Here is a 17,010-nt window from a genome sequence, read left to right as displayed (position 1 = left end):
TTGAGTGGGCCTGCAAGAAAAGAGGTTGGAGACTTAAAGCCACTGAAGGCAGGATTTTCTTTATGATAAAGATGTTGACACTTAAACTTAGGGGCAGTGAGGAATTGGCATAGGAAAAACAATCGGATTTGTCTTTAAGATAGAAAATGAATTGGAGAAAATGAAAAGGTTGGAACCTGGGAGACCTGTTAGAAGGATACAGGAGTTTTCTGTTGAAAGGTGTTGATGGACTTTAAATACTAGGGGAGTGAGAATGGAGAGAATAGATGGCTTTCAGATTTGAAAGAAATATAATAAGTTTTATTTTGCTTTTTCTTATTTTAGTGCTTATTATTATCTCTACATCTCTATCTAGATAAGATAGGTGGGATAAACAATCCGGAGGAGACAACAACAGGACCGATGGTTCCGGGAGACACAGGAGAGGGGGAGGCAGGGGAAAGGAAGTGAGGAGGGGGGTGCCAACAAGCCCTGGGACAAGGGACCAGTGATCTAAAATCGATGGTGAGGAGGATGTAGGATGCCTGGTAGGGGTTGATCAAGTGCAACGTAGCTGAGAGGAATTACTGGGAACCAGTTGAAGGCTGAACATGTTAGTGGGACAAGAGAAAAGTCAAAGGAAATAGAGGAAAGAACTAAGAGGCAAGGGATCTTTATAGAGGTCTAAAGTAGGCATGTGCATATGTAAATATATTTAATATATAACGATAGGGAAATACATCTATGCACATATATTTATATATTGAGTTTTAAGGTAGCAGGCAGATATTGGGCCTCTACTCAAGGATTCCTTCAAAGCAAGAACACTTTGTTCTAATAGCCCAGCATTCTGTGATGCTCACCTTCCCAACACAATTGTTGAAGACAAAATGGGTGCACAAGCTGATGGTGCTGGGCTATCAAGAGATACAGCATCTGGGGTCCTAAAGGCTTGCAGATAAACAAGCTGGGAAACAACAAAGCCCACATGGAAGAAGCACATCAGCCTGTATGATCATGAGGTGTCGATGGGAACAGGTATTAGGCATCAAAAACCCAGAACAAAAAAATAATATCAATGTGAATGAGGGGGAGGGTGGAGTGGAGACCCAAAGCTCATCTGTAGACAATTGGACATTCCCTTACAGAAGGGTCAGAAGGAATTGACGAGCCAGTCGGTACAGTATAGCATCGATGAAACTTGCAACTTTCCTCTAATTCTTTAATGCTTCCTCCCACCACTATCATGATCCCAATTCTATTTTACAAATCCGGCTAGACCAGAGCATGTACACTGGTACAGTAAGAGCTGGAAACAGGGAATTCAGGACAGATAAACTCCTCAGGACCACTAATAAGAGTAGTGATACCAAGAGGGAAAGGGGAAGGTGGGGGATAAAGGGGAACTGATCACAATGATCTAACATATGATCCCCTCCCAATGGGACAGACAAAGGGGGTGAAGGGAGACAGCAGTTGGTGTAAGACTTGAAAAAAAAATTATCAAGGGTTCATGAGGAAGGAAGGGTGGGTGAGGGGTAAAATGAGCTGATACCAAGGACTCAAGTAGAAAGAAAATGTTTTGAAAATGGTGATAGCAACATAGGTACAAATGTGCTGGACATGAGGTATGTATGGGTTGTGATAAGAGCTGTCAGAGCCCCCTATAAAATGAGCTTTTTTTAAAAAGCAGATATGTTGGGGCTTAGTTTAAAGTGTTAATTGGTAAGATGACTGGAGAGTGAAGCGTGATGCCCGGCTCAGCTGGACAGATGATGGTATCATGCATTGATGGAGGGGTGGCATTGTGGGGAGGAGATATAGAAATAAGATAATACATTTAATTTAGAAATTAAGTTTATTATTGCTGTGTGAGGCCTGGTTGACTAGAGAAACAACCAGAGACAACCAGACGTGTAAGAGAGTGCTTTACGAGGCAGCACTCAAGAAATCATTTTTCCTGTGAGGTGAGCATTAAGCCAATGGCTCTGAGTTAGTGGATCCAGTGGTATCGTTTGGGAAGGTTCTCTCCTGTCTCAGTGAATTTTTTCGTAAGTGCTGTTTAGCTCAAACCTCATTTTTTGTGATGGCTGATTCGAGAAAAAAGTGTGTGCTTGTGAGATTGTGTTTCCTGCTTGGGAAAAATGCTGCAGAAACTGCTGTGATGGTGAACACAGCTTACCAGGACAGCGAAACGGGAAAACTCAGGGGATAAGTGCTTTCTGTTTTCCATAAAAGTGAAATGTCGATTGATAACAAACCCCGTTCAGAATGTCAGTCAACTTCCCGAATGGACAAAAATGCCCACTCATAGTGGATTTGCAGTTTATTCCACTAGGTCAGACTGTTAATCAAGCTTCTTTTAGAGGTTCTTAAAATATTTTGTAATAGTGTGCAACAACAAAGGCCTGATTTGTGGCACACGGAACTGGTTTTGCCACCACGACAATGCACCTGTTCACACAGCCATCTCAGTATGCCACTTTTTGGCAAAGAACAGCATGCCTCTCTTGCACCACGCACCTTACTTACCTGACCTCACTCCATGTGATTTCTTTTGGTTTCCACGAGTGAAGAGGGACATGAGAAGACAGTGATTTGAGGACATCGAAGAGGTAAGGAATCAAATGAGGGAGGTGCTGTCAGCCATCCAGAAAGATGAGTTTGAAAAATGTTTCCAAGAATGGAATAGCAGATATGCCAAATGTATTAAACGTGATGGAGAGTACGTTGAAGGTGATAAAGTTGTTTTGTAAAAAAAATTAAAGACACAGTTTTTCTTGGGGGATTCCGTTTTTGGGGCGGTACCCCTCGTATATTCAGAATCAGATCATGCTGTACTACCTCCACTTCATCGAGCCTTATAAAGATTGCACCGTCTGCCACTTGACGACGATAGTCGCCTCCTCGCTCGACTTGCTCTCTCTATTCCTTCCCCGTACAGTTTATTCTCCAAATTGACCCATAAAAGGCCCTTTTCAAATTTTAGTCAGAAAGATAATGTTATTCTTTTGCTTCAAAGTCTCCACTGACTTTCCATTCTGTTGGAAGTAAATGTCAAGGGCCTGAGAAAGAAACTTCCTCTGCAAAGCCCGCCAACACAGAGAGGAGGCGCACTCCAGGCAGAGGGCAGCGCGTAAGGGAACGAGGCCCTTTCTGACGGCCACGCCTGCGACGCTGCCCTCCCTGCGCTCTGCCCTAGCTTCACTTGGCCTCCCGCAGCTGCTTGAACATGCAGAGCACACTCCGGCTTCAGAGCCTTCGCGGTTACTCGTTCTCACCTAGGAGAAGCACTCCTGTTCCTTGTGTATTTTTCTCTAACGCATGTAAAGCCCTGTTATGGTGGGTTTTTGTTTTGTTCATTTGTTTTACTCTCGGCCACATTTGAATGTCAACTCTCTAGCTTGTACAGTGGTGACTCTCCACCCCTGGAGGCCTGTAACCTGGTGGATGTATCATAAACACTGAGGGAGCGCGTATCTCTTATTTGCATTCTAGCACAACAGTGCCTAAGAGAATTTCCCGTGAGGATGAACATGCTCTGTTTCTCTACTGACTGTAAGCCCACTGAGCGCTTAAAGCATGAACAGTGATGCTGAATGCTACATAAAGAAATTTTATTTTAAACTAAAATATTAGAGACATTTTAGTATTATTCTATCATTTTATTAGGGGCTCATACAACTCTTATCACAATCCATACATACACCAGTTGTGTAAAGCACATTTGTACATTCGTTGCCCTCTTTGATTACTTAGTTTTAAATGGTGTTCATTGCTAGAGAAATCACATTTTTTGCTCTCCCATTTTTATATTCTCCTCTGAAGTGAATTCTTCTCTACAATTTAATTTTTAAAGAACTATCAGTACCACCATAGTTCCTTCCTTTTAAAGCCAAGTTCCTTGAAAGTTATATATATATTCACTTCCCAAATCCTATTTTTCAATTCACTTTATTATTATTCAGTTCATTTTATTATTTTTCCTAACCTGCTAGTATCCAGTCAGTTCTGATTCATGACGATGCTGTCTAGGACTTTCAAGGCTGTAAGTCTTCACAGGAGCAGATGGCCTCATCCAACTCCCATGGAGAAGCTGTTGGGTTGGAACTGCTGACTTTGAGGTTAGCAGTTCAACATGTACCACCAGGGCACCTGAAGGTTATACTTTGGTAGTTAACATAAGTTCATGTCAACTTGAAGTGTAGGGGTGGAGTCTAGGCTGTCAATCAGGTCATAGCTTGATGACCCCCATCTGGAGGTGCCACTGAGATAAATGACTTGTGGGAAGCAAGATACTTTCTCTCTGCCTTCACTTTCCGATGATGCTACATGGAGACCTGCGTGAGCCCTGTATATGCGTCCACCACCTTTGCATTCACAAGACTGCACACACCAGTCAGTGATGTTCCTGCATCTGCATCATTGCAGGTGGCTTCGTGAGTCTGAAGAGGAGCTTATGGGCTAGTATCGGACCGATGGACTTGAGCTGGACTGGGTTGGGATGTTTTATTGATGCATAATTCTTGATCTATGAGGCCCCCCCTGCCAAATAAAAAACGGGATTATTTTTCCTAAAGCTATGTATTTAAGTCTAATTTTTTTTTTAACCAAACAACCTTATCACATTCAAAGTACTCTCCATTAACATCTAATACATTTGTCAAATCTGTGATTCCATTTTGGAAACACTTCAAACTCATCTGTTTGGATGGCTGACAGCACCTCCCTCTTTTTTTTTTTTCCGTCCCACTTCTACATTATCAAATCACTGGCCTTTCATGTCCCTCATCATTTGTGGAAACAAAATGAAGTCATCACTTGGAGCGGGGTCAGGTGAGTAAGGTGCATGGGGCAAGAGAGGCATGGTGATTTTTGCCAAAAACTGTTGCACCGAGATAGATGACGGGGTGAGCAGGTGCAGTGTGGTGGCAAAGCCAGCCCCCCACCCCCACCCCATCTGCCACAAATCAGGCCTTTTTGGTTGCATACTTTAATGTAATCCTTTCAGAAGCTCTAAATAGAAAGCTTGATTAACAGTCTCACCTGGTCGAATGAACTCCGTATGCACTATCCCCCTCATATCAAAAAAACAAATGAGCATTGTCTTGATCTTTAATTTCACTTGACAAGCTTTATGGGGGACGGGGTGATGATGGAGTCTTCCACAGGCTTGATTGATGTTTGCTTTCAGGGTTGTAAGAATAGCACCATGTCTTGTCATCAGTAATGACCTTGGGGAAAAAGTCTGGGTCAGTTGGGTGATGTTCTTTCAAAGCATGCCATGTTTCCACTTGACACTTTTTTCCTGGTCAGTCAGAACCCGAGGCACAAATTTCACAGCGACCCTTCTCATTCCCAAATCTTCTGTTAAATTCGCTGAATCGAGCTCCAAGACAGTCCAGATAACTTCCCCATCTCTTCAGTGGTCCATCTTTGGTCTTCCAGCACAAATGCACAATTTTGTCTGACATTTTCATCTGTTCTGGAAGTTGATGGACATCCAGAATGGGATTTGTCATCAATCGGCATTTCACCGTTTTTGAAACAAGAAAACCACTCATACATGTGAGGTTTTTCCATAATGCTGTCCTTGTAAGCTTTAACATCACAACAGTTGCAGCGGCGTTTTTCCTGAGCAGGAAACAAAATTTCACAGCTGCACAGTGTTTTCGTATATCGGCCATCACAAAAAGCGAGGTTCAAGCGATACCATTTTTAAGAAAGAATTCACTGGTGACCAGAGAGAACCCTCCTAGGTGACGCTACTGGGTACACTGTATCAGAGTGAGTTTCTCGATGCTTGCCAAGGGGGGAAATGAGTACTACCAAAGCTCTGCCGGGTGGAGCTATTTTCCATTTTATTTTTTTGGGGGGGAGGGTACCCCCTCCTACTATGAAGTCTACAGATTTGGGTGAGGGACTAGACATGGGATATGAAAAAGAGGTGTTACTGATAACAAACATGTTTGGCTTGAACTCTACCAGGAGGATTGGGTTGCTGTTTGAGTATTGAGGTGAGTGAAGGAAACTGTGTTTGGTGTTTGGGAAGACTAGAGAGTAAGTGTTCGGTTTTGCCTGACCTGAGAAGTCAGTTAAGTAGTTGGATAAATACGGCATTTTTAAGAGAGGTCTGGTGTGGCTATGTAAATTTTTAAATTGATAAGGATTAGATGATATTTAAATATTCAGTATTTCACATGTAAAATATTAAGGTTATGCTTATTTAAATTTTTTTTTCTTTAGGTACCAGGTACAGCAGAGAATGCGCGGTCATGTATCCGAGCTTATTTTTCTGATCTGCATGAAACTCTGTGTCGTCAAGAAGAGATGGCTCTGAGTGTGGTTGATGCCCATGTTCGAGAGAAACTTATCTGGCTCAGGCAGCAGCAAGAAGATATGACTATTTTGTTGTCCCAGGTTTCAACAGCTTGTCTCCATTGTGAAAAGACTTTGCAACAGGTAGCTGAATTAGACCTGGTTTAGGAAAGTGGATTTTAGGGTTATTTAATGAGGAAAGGGGTACATACTAGTTTATCTTATTATTTTGATAAGTGGTGTCTGCTGTGTGCATTTGCTTTGTGATTAGGGCTTACTTTCTCATCTTAAACTGCGTCACCGTCTGACTGTATTAGTGTCCTCTCCTTCATGTCCTCCCTGCGGTATAATTGTAGTGGAGGTGAATATGTCTGGTTTCCTGTGCCTTCCCAGACATGCCTCCACACTCCACCCTGCTTTCCCTATTCTGACACCAACTGTTCCTCCCACGGCACTCCGGTTCTATGCTGGGTTCTACAATTCATTGAAAGGGCTGCACAGAACTCAGACAATACTCATAATTTAGGGGGGTTATTAGTGAAGGTTGCCCAGTCAGGATCAGCATAGAGTAAGGGTCGAGTTCATAGCTACATTGCTCCTCAGCCAGCAGTCAACTTTCTCTGGTCCTCAATCTTCCTTTGCTTTTGGTAAGCCCCTTGCCTTTGCCGTCATAAATCAGGAAGACAATCTGCCTGTCAGTCTGTCCCATAGTTCCACATCTCTGGTGCATCTGATCTCAGTAGTCTCTGAACTCCGCAGAAAGAGACCTTGACCTGCTCTTTCAAAAGATCCTGTGAGTTCTCTGTGTCCCAGATGACTCATACACTGAGGAATGGCTTTAATGGTGGTGGGTGGTCTCTTCCTTTAACTCCCAGGAAAGATGGGGCCTTAAGTCACACCCTCTAGTAAGTAGAGCTTAGGTCACACATTCTAGTAAAACCAAAACCAAACTCACTGTTGTTGCTTTGATGTCAACTCAGTGTGTCCCTGTAGGACAGAGTAGAACTGCCCCTGTGAGTTTCTGAGACGGTGACTCAGTAGGGGAGTAGAAAGCCCAGTCTTTCTCACTTAGCAACCCAACAGGTAACCACTGCACCCCCAGGGCTCGCCCACTCTAGTAGAGTTTAAAGATGCCTTCAAGAAGATAGGGTTTGCTTGGTTCGTGCTCTCTACTTAGGCCAGCTCGATCTTCGTCCTGTAACAGGGAAGTCCTGCCACAGAGATCATAGCCACAGGCCTATGTTGATAGTAAGTGAGACTTGAGTGAAAAGTTGAAGAAAATGAAGGAGCTAGTGCAAGCTCCAATGTGGAGGAAGAATATTCCAGCTGAGGAGATTGTCAGTGCAGAATTCTTAGAGCTGCTGCCTAATGTGCTTGAGGATTATTAGCCAAAGAAGCTGAAGTGGAGTAGGCGAGACAGACAAACGTAACGAGAACCTTCACTATGTTAAGGCCCAGTGGGTTGTTACAAGGATTTCGACTTTTACTGGTTGATACAGACGCCCACTTTAGGACTTGATCCGACTCGCTAAAAGAATCACGATGTGAACCGTAGGACTAAAGGGTGGCAAAGGTGGAAGGAAGGAGTGAGTGATAGTGGCTCTGACATGGCCAGAGTCTGTGTAGCCATTAGGATTTGCTGACCGTTGTCGTGAGATAGACAGGGGAGAGAGGAGGCAAGAATGACTTCAAGACTTTGGTCCTGGGCAGGTGGAAAAATGGAATTGTTACCAACTAACACAACTGTTCAGCAGTGACCCAACACAAGCAGTGCTCCTTCCCACGTGCGTATCTATCTTTGCCAGCTTTGGTTGTGACTATAAATGGAATGTAACAAACTCTTTATATATGACTTCTTTCACCCTCCATTATATTTTTGAGATTCATCTTTTCAAATGTAGTTGTGGTTCAGTCTCACTGTGGGTTAGCTTTCGATTGTGCAAATACACCACAGTTTGTTATCCTCTTCTGCTGACGGGCTCTTATATTATTTGTTAATGCCCAGTTACCGTCCTATTGAAGTTTACTTGTCACTTGATTTTTTTTTATTTGTAACTTAATTTTGAGTGTTATAATATTCATTGGACCTTTTCCTTATTTATTTAACAAAAAAGCTTATGAGAGATACTGTCTTCTCTAGGATGACTGTAGAGTTGTTTTGGCTAAACAAGAAATTACACGGTTACTGGAAACGTTGCAGAAGCAGCAGCAGCAGTTTACGGAGGTTGCAGATCACATTCAGTGGGATGCCAGCATCCCAGTCACTTTCACAAAGGTAATGCCCTGTCCTTCACTTTGAGCTTCCTGACAGATCATGACTGATACACATTCCAGTTTCCTTAAAGAGGCAACCAGGGTAACTCATGAATTACTAGGCTTTTAAAAAATGTGTTTTTGCTGAAAAAATAGAATGATATATTTGAACTTTTAAAACCTCTTGTTTTAAAGACCCCCTTCACCATGTTACTCTCTTTACCTTCTCTTTCCCGCCTTACCCTGGGTATTTTGAAGTAAATCTCAGCTAGCTGTCATTTCCTCAGTAAATTACCGTATATACTCGAAAATAAGCCGACCCAAGTAAAAGCTTAGGGTGGGAAATGGAGGATGTGAATTAACACAGAGACCAGAGGGGAGAGACGGAGCGCAGCCACAGACACATCCTTAGCAGTTCAGCTGCCGGCATAAGTGAATCACTACGGGTGCTTCTGCGAATTGGAGCCGTCCACGTCATAGGACGGCTCTGATTGGTTAGATGTGAGTAAACAAACATTCAAAGCCCTGCAGTGTCAGCGGGGCTTTGAATGAACAGTGGAGGAAGGGCAATCACCAGTGAGATGTCACACCTCGCTGGGGTACCACTGACCCATGTATAAGCTGAACCCCAGGTTTTCACATTTTTTTTTGTGCTGAAAAACTCTGCTTATTACACGAGTATATACGGTATGTTAATAATGTGTATCACCAAAGAAAATGCTTTTAAAAAATTAACCAAAATTGTGTTCTCATACATAAGTATTTAATAATATATCTGGATAATGGTTGATATTGATGAGTTATTGTTAAAAGTTTTAGGTGTGATGATAGTATTTTGGTTAATTTTTTTTTAAGTCTGTCTAAAGATCCATCCACAGCATCTGGTCAAATCTTGCTTTTATTTTCAAAGACTGGTTGGTTTTTGCTTGTTTGTTTTAAAATTAGGAGGAACACTGACGTTATTCAGTCACATCTACAAAGCACAATACACTCAGAGAAGCCTGCCTCCTCCTGTTCCTGCCTGTCTGCCCTCTTTCCTCCCTGCCTCCTAGAAGCACATGCAAAACTTTTTATTAGTTTATTCTTGTATTATAAAAATGTACATATATCTGTGTGTTTGTGTCCACATTTCCCACACGTCAGGCTCGCATGCCTGGCATCGCTTTCTCCGCCTTGCTCATTTTCTAACGTCACCTTTTAGAGCTCATGCTAGAGCTGGGTGGCGGGATTGTTTCCTTTCTCCAGCTTCCTGGTACTCTTCTCTGAGGATGCACCGTATTTATTCATCCATCCGGTACTGGGGAACACTTACTGAAGGCTTTCCGAATTAGAAGTAGTGCTGTGGTCGCCTTGTACATAATAAGTCTTTTCAACCTTTGTGAGACACACATTGTACAGAGGAGATAAAGAATCAATAGGTTTGCAGTCTTGCCAGATATTGCTGGTTCCCTATGATGGGTTTACACTCTTTTTATTTTCACTAGCAATGTATAAAGGTTTACGCTTCTCCACAGCCCACCTAGCAGAGTACCTTGTCCAAGTAGGTTATGAAATCCTATCAGTTTTGTGGGATAGTCTTAATGGAGTGTATGCTCTGGATTTTCAGCTACCCTATGAGGGTAAAAAGGTCCTGGAGTTGGGCATCAGTAGAAATTTTTTTAGTCAGTTTGAGGTTCTTATGAAGCACAATTAAAATGTATTTTTCTTTGCCTGCGGTCTTCTATTTTGTCATGAAAGTTTAATTCTTGTTCAAGGTGTCCATAGAGCTTCAGGGTTTTTTGGCTAACGTCAGACTTTACCAGTGAATTCTGAGAGCAACGCCGTAGCCATCCGCATGCACATCTGTGTGCAGCTCTCAAAGATCCATCAATATTTGGTGGGAATATATATAATCAATCATCTCCTCTGCTCACCTCACCATCCCTCAGGTATAAGGGTTTCACTTGAGATTTTAAAAAATGAGTACATTATAAAGGCTACTGATGAGAAGGCTTAGTTGAGCTTGAAAACATACGAACATTAATCTGTAAACCGAAAGTGGTAAGTTGTACTAAGAAGAGATTTGCAATGGAGAGATGCGCCTATGAGAAAATAAGATTTTAGAGATTTGGAGGAATACAGTTCATGTGGCAGGGGGTTGAGGAGTGAGTTGAATGTGAGGAATAATGAAGGAAGCTATTTTATCAAGAAAGAGAAAGGTATAAAAGCTAATATGTGTAAAGAGTATCCCAAAATGATACCATTTTATTAAATTGTAGGACAATAGAGTTCACATTGGACCCAAAATGGAAATTCGAGTTGTTACATTAGGATTAGATGGTGCTGGCAAAACTACTATTTTGTTTAAGTTAAAGCAGGATGAGTTTATGCAGCCCATCCCAACGATTGGTACGTATAAATGTTTCTTTTTAGTATAATGGACTTTCATAGACATAGATCAGTTCACAGATGAGTCCTCAGGGTGTTCTTTGTTACAGATGTGGCGTGAGGGTGGGCTCTAAGACATCAGCATTTATGAGAGAGAAAACAAGACTTACTGACTCTGAGGGAGCCATGGCTGATAGTAGGACAGTAAGAAGGAACCTAGTGTTGGTGGAGCAGTAGAAGGAATAGAGGATCAATGACCCTCGATGAGGATGGGGGTTCAGGGGCTGGATTGGTACAGAATAGGCAGATAAAGTTAGCTTTTAAGGCCCTGAGAGCCCTGGTGAAGGCGTAGATTCTTCTTTATATTTATTAAGAGTGGACTTGGTTGGGTAGCATTAGCTGTTCCTATGTGCAGATAGTTTTTAAGTTTGTAAAGGGTTGCCTGAATTTGATGTGTCACTCATTCTAAATATGAAAGCAAACTAGAATAACTCTTTTTTCTATGTACACAGGTTTTAATGTGGAAACTGTAGAATATAAAAATCTAAAATTCACCATTTGGGATGTAGGTGGAAAACACAAATTAAGACCATTGTGGAAACATTATTACCTCAATACTCAAGGTAAGAGTGAAAAATCATATACGTACATACTCGAGTATAAGCCGACCTGAATATCAGCCAAAAACTGCATGAAAATGTGCTGAAAAACTCAGCTTATACATGAGTATAGATGGTATTTTTTGTCCAGTTTTCAGTCTAGTGATTTAAGTATCTGTGTTTGCTTCGGCAGTACATATACAAAAATTAACTAGCAAGCTGATTCTGGAACACTGATTAGACAACTTGATTATAAATTTAACTATCTGGGCAAACCCATATTTTTCTTTAAATGACAGTGGAAAGGCTGGAAGATATATTTTTAGCTTCATGATAAAACATAACTGCTTTATGTCATATAAACTTTGCCTAAGTTTGGATTGATTCACATTTGGGCCCCATTCCATGCTTTTGCCTACTGCATGTACTCAGTGTGAAGCTTAGGTTCATGACACTGATTCCACTGAACATCCCATATCTCACCTAAATGGCAGACTAGATTAGTATTTGTGCTCTGAGATTTTTGATATTAAGTCAGAATGAGCCAGTGATTAATGGGAAAAAATAGAATCTTGAACATGAGGAATGTTTGAAAGAGCTAGGAACTTTTCATTTAAAGATGGTGTTTGTTTTTTGGAAAGACTGTCTTTTGTAAAGAAAACTCAGAACCAAACTCACTGCCATTAAGTTGATGCTGACTCATTGGATCCCTGAGGATGTAGTAGTTAAGCATCAGGCTGCAATTTGCAAGGTCAGTAGTCCGAAGCCACTAGCCAGTCTTCTGGAGAAAGATGGACTTTCACAGTTACAGTCTTGGAAACTCACTGGGGCAATTCTACCCTGTCCTGCTGGGTCGCGATGAGTTGGTAAAGGAAGTAGTATTCAAAGAACATGTAGCATCAGCAGGTAGAACACAGAAGCATGCTTTCATTCCCTAGGAGAAGATAGTTATTGCATAGCAACTTGAGTTTGGTAAAGTAGGTGCTAATAAACCCTGTTCTAGGCAGAGAGGGAAGCTAACGGTGAAGAGTTCATTATGAACTTAACTCACGAGCATACCACAAATCATTGCTAGATGCGCCTACAACCTAGGCCGCCTTTCAGAGCAAAAACACAATGGTGATCGATAATCTCTACTTATCCGACAGTGAGAACATTAAACTGTTCGGTCCATTTACTGAACTTTGAGTTACTAATTGGATTTCCCCCCTTTTTTGTAGCTGTTGTGTTTGTCGTTGACAGCAGTCACAGAGACAGAGTCAGTGAGGCGCACAGTGAACTTGCCAAGTTGTTAACGGAAAAAGAACTTCGAGATGCTTTGCTCCTGATTTTTGCTAATAAACAGGTAAATATTTTTATATCTCAGAATACTTATTTTAGTAATTTTGTGTACTTTATGTCACATGATAGCTAGAAAGACTTCAAAAAAAGAATAAATCCAATAGATATTTTGAAGTTTCTGTTGTGTTTTCGGAGTTCTTTCAATATGTAAAATGCTGTGCTGGGTACACAAAAAGAAGATAATTCATGCTTACCCAGAGCGCTTATGTATATGTGAATATACAGGGGTTTCAAAAAAAATTAAGGGAGAATGGAATTAAAAGATAAAGTGCATTTTTTTTGATAATGTACATTTTTAAAAGCACTTTTGTATATTAGATTGCAATACAAAGAAGACTGGCAAGTTACTTCAGGTGTATTAACAAAGTGTTTTGGGAGATTAGGAGAGACCATAGTTCTAAAGGTGGCATCTTGTAAAATTTATCGAGAGTAGGATGTAAGTTGAATATTGAATTGTGAAGACTAAAGTCAGTACACGAAGAAAAGGACATTTCATAGTTAAGAATTGCATTCAGATTCAAAGACTGTGAGATGAGTTGCATAAGTGTTTGTAGAGAGTGCCAGGGAGAGCTCTGTGGGAGGGGCAGGTAAAAGCCATGGTCACTGTCGTAGATACAGACTCATTTGTCAATTTGAGGATTAAGAGTATAGGGGTGGAGTGTAGCTTGTCAATCAGATCATAGCCAATGAGGCCTCTGTGTGGGCATGGCCTTCTCCTCAGAATTTTGGGAAATTGGTACTTCCTCCTTGGAGGCAGGAGACTCTTCTCTCTGTTCACTCCCTGGGAGGCATTGCAGCTGACAAGACACATGGAACTACACTAGTGCCTTAAGTTGGAGAAAATGGACCTACCCTGACACAACCACACCTCTGAAGCCGGAGAAGCCATGTAGAGACCCCTGCCAACACTGAGTGGCTTACAACGCCACTGGATCCAAAGATTTTCTACCCATTGACCTGTGATCATCCTGCATTGGGCATCATTGCATGTGTTTTGTGAGTCAGAAGAGAACTTTATTGATTGATAACAGACATATGGGCTAGTATCGGACTTAACTGTACTGGGTTGGGATGCTTTTTCAATGTTCAATTCCTCTTGTATATAAGACTCTTTCTTTTTTAATTTGTTTCTCTAGTCTACCCAGACTAACACAGTCACTGAGCCAGTTTTGACTCATGGCAACCCTATGTGTGTCGTAGGAGAACAGCTTCATAGGGTTTTCATGATTGTACTCCTTATGGAACCATTTCACTGGATCTTCCTTTGGTGGAGCTGCTGGGTGGGTTTGAGTTGCCAACTTTAAGGTAGGCAGTCATTTGCAAACTGGCACCCAGGCGTCTCTGCCGTATAAGGTACATGTTGCGCTTCGTTGATGCTAACTTATAGCGACCCTGTAGGATAGAGTCCAACTGCTTCACAGGGTTCCTGATGCTGTAAATCTTCACAGAAACAGTGTCATCTTACTGACCGTCAGTTCACAACCTGTGTTAGGCCGAGTTGACTAGAGAAACAAATTTAGTCATAACTCATGTACGTGTAAGAAAGAGCTTTATATCAAGAAGTAATTATACATCAGTAAAATATCCCAGCCCAGCCCAACTCAAATCCGTAAGACTGATAAGCTCACAGGCCAGGGGGTGAAAAGTCCAATAGATACAATGGCAGTGGCTGCATCTCCAGGGCTCTGGCAGGTCCTGTGGTTCAAAGCAGCAGGAAGGTGCAGGCAGAGAGTTGGGTGGGCGTGGGGGTGATGGAGCTTCCCCAGGTCCTCCTCATGGAAATACTATGCTCACCAGGAGGCACCAGCAGGCTGTGACCTGAGTGACAGGTTGAATACCACCCATACAGTTTTATCTGTCTTCAAGTTGACATGAAATCATGTAAACTGCCACACAACCCAACTGCTTAGCCTACCGCACCAAGAAGAAAACCTATAACAGTAGATGAGGCCAAATTATGAAGGCTTGAGAAATGTAGGTTAATCTTATGAACAAACAATGGGATCTACAAACCACGAATTAGGCAGGGGGCCCAAGACCAGGTGGTGGCATAAGCTGCTGCAGCAATCCAAGGGAGCGATGTGATGGTATGCAGATGGAAGCATGTTGAAGGCATGGGTAGGGGTGTGATTGTTAGAATTTGGTGACTGATTGTAAGGGATGGCTAAAGACCCCTTGATCTTGAGCCTAAACTTTTAGGAGGATGAGGATGCCTTTGAGTTACCTGGAGGAGCTTAGTTACCATAGGAAGAGAATAAGAGGACGGAGAATAAAGAGTTTTCCCTCTTAAAAAACAAGGCCCGATACAGTCAACCATACTTCTGGTTAAAGAAATGAAAATAGGAAAAAGAAAGTATTTTTGACCTACCAGTTTATTAAAAATGAAAATGTTGGATCATCGTCCGAGGCATCAACTGTGGTTGTTGTGATTATTAAACAGGCATTATCTTAGAGGCCAATTTTTACCAAAATTTTAGATGTACCTGTCAAAAGACATGTACATGCCTTGCAAGTCTGCCTGTGGTAATACACATTGCAGACAGGTCTCCTAATGTGGCCACAAACACAGTTTCACCACGATGCGTAAAGGGTTTGACTGGCTCACTAACGTGTGGCTGCTGCATTCTTGGCTGTTTCCTGAGTTTTAAGGAAGTTGTTTAAAGTTTTGTGGTTTGCCCTTGTTGTTCAAACATATACATCTCAAAAGTTAGTAACTAATTTAGGACAACTAGATAAAAGGAATCTTGGTTTGGAAATTCAGTTAACACTGCTTTAAAATTTACTCTGCGTGGCACCACATGAGACTTGATTGGAAAACATAGGTAAGGGTCAGCAGTCAGATCTGGAACTATCTATTGGTTTTATTGGATATAAAACCCCCTCCCACCCAGGGGATGAATAACAGAAATGTGGGTGAAGGGAGACAGCTGACCATGCAAGATATGAACTCATAATAACAACATAAACTTGATCAAGGACTCACGTGGTGGGAGATTGGGGGAGGGAGGGGAAAAGAGAGCTTATACCAAGGGCTCAAGTAGAAAATGATTTGGAAATGTTGATGGCAACAGATGTACAAATATGCTTGATATAGTTGATGTATGGAATGTTATAAGAGCTGCCCAATAAAATGATTTAAAAAACAAAAAAAATTACCTCTGTGGGAAAATTAAGTTTCTGACTAAACAGAGTAGATCTAGAAGTGATATATTTATGTAAACATACTAATTTATAATGAAAGGGATAAAGACCAATGTACATATATGTTAAGCATTAAGATAGCAGCTGGGCATATATTTGTAAAGTGATCGGCAGGATAAGGTTTTAGGATATATATCTGAAATATATTTCTCGAGAGATAGCCAGATAAAATAGGCAGCGAGATAAAATAATGTAACCATACAACTTTTACCTGCATTGGTCAAGTTGGTACATACAACCCAAACTGATTGCCATCTAGTGGATTCTGCCTCAGCGACCCTACAGGACAGAGTAAGTAGAACTGACGCTGTGAGTTTGAGATTCTAACTCTTTACAAGAGTAGCGGGTCCGGTCTTTCTCCCCGGGAGCATGTGGTGATGGCAAACAGCTGACCTGTCAGCTAGCAGGACAATGTAACCACTGCGATGCCAAGCCTCCTCTGGTGTATACACACAGCAGAATGCAATCCCTACGTTAAAAGTGTGAAAATTTTCCTTATGTTGATGTTGGAAAAATCTCAGTTTTCAAAATGTATTAAAAACACACACATACCCTTCGCCAAAATTCTGTAATAAAAAAATGATTCCATCCCCCCAAACCCTTATTAACTTACACAAATGTGCATCCAAATATGTGGAAAAATTGGTAAGAAATTGCTACTTGCAGTTGCTTCTGGGAAGAAGGCGTATTTGGGTGAGAGGGAAATGAATTCATCATTATATAGTTGGCTTTTAAAATTTTTTTAACTTTTTGTGAATTAGATGGTTTACAGAGCAGATGATCAGTTTTACGTTCAGTAATTCAAGACAGTTTGTTTCAACTCATTCAGCTTGGTCCCCTCATTGCACCATCACCACTCATCCTGCTTCCCTCCCTGTGCTTTGTTCTCACCGCTCCTGCTTCCCGCACCCTTACACTGTGTGTGAGGTGCTCTGCCCAGGAGGCAAACCTG

The 17,010-nt window shown here is 41.6% G+C and overlaps 1 protein-coding gene across 1 annotated transcript in view; it reads left to right on the top strand.

Moving 5' to 3' along the window:
- TRIM23 (tripartite motif containing 23) overlaps nt 1–17,010 on the top strand; it is a 42,350-nt gene that overhangs the window by 23,293 nt on the left and 2,047 nt on the right. Inside the window, exons 6-10 of the mRNA XM_075541090.1 lie at nt 6,226–6,441; nt 8,438–8,572; nt 10,809–10,938; nt 11,430–11,540; nt 12,737–12,861. Coding sequence (XP_075397205.1) covers nt 6,226–6,441; nt 8,438–8,572; nt 10,809–10,938; nt 11,430–11,540; nt 12,737–12,861 — 717 coding nt within the window. The remainder of the gene's footprint in view (nt 1–6,225; nt 6,442–8,437; nt 8,573–10,808; nt 10,939–11,429; nt 11,541–12,736; nt 12,862–17,010) is intronic.

The sequence above is a fragment of the Tenrec ecaudatus genome, chromosome 2 (genome assembly GCF_050624435.1).
Source record: "Tenrec ecaudatus isolate mTenEca1 chromosome 2, mTenEca1.hap1, whole genome shotgun sequence".
Classification (NCBI taxonomy): domain Eukaryota; kingdom Metazoa; phylum Chordata; class Mammalia; order Afrosoricida; family Tenrecidae; genus Tenrec; species Tenrec ecaudatus.
This window is presented reverse-complemented; position numbering and strand designations above follow the sequence as displayed.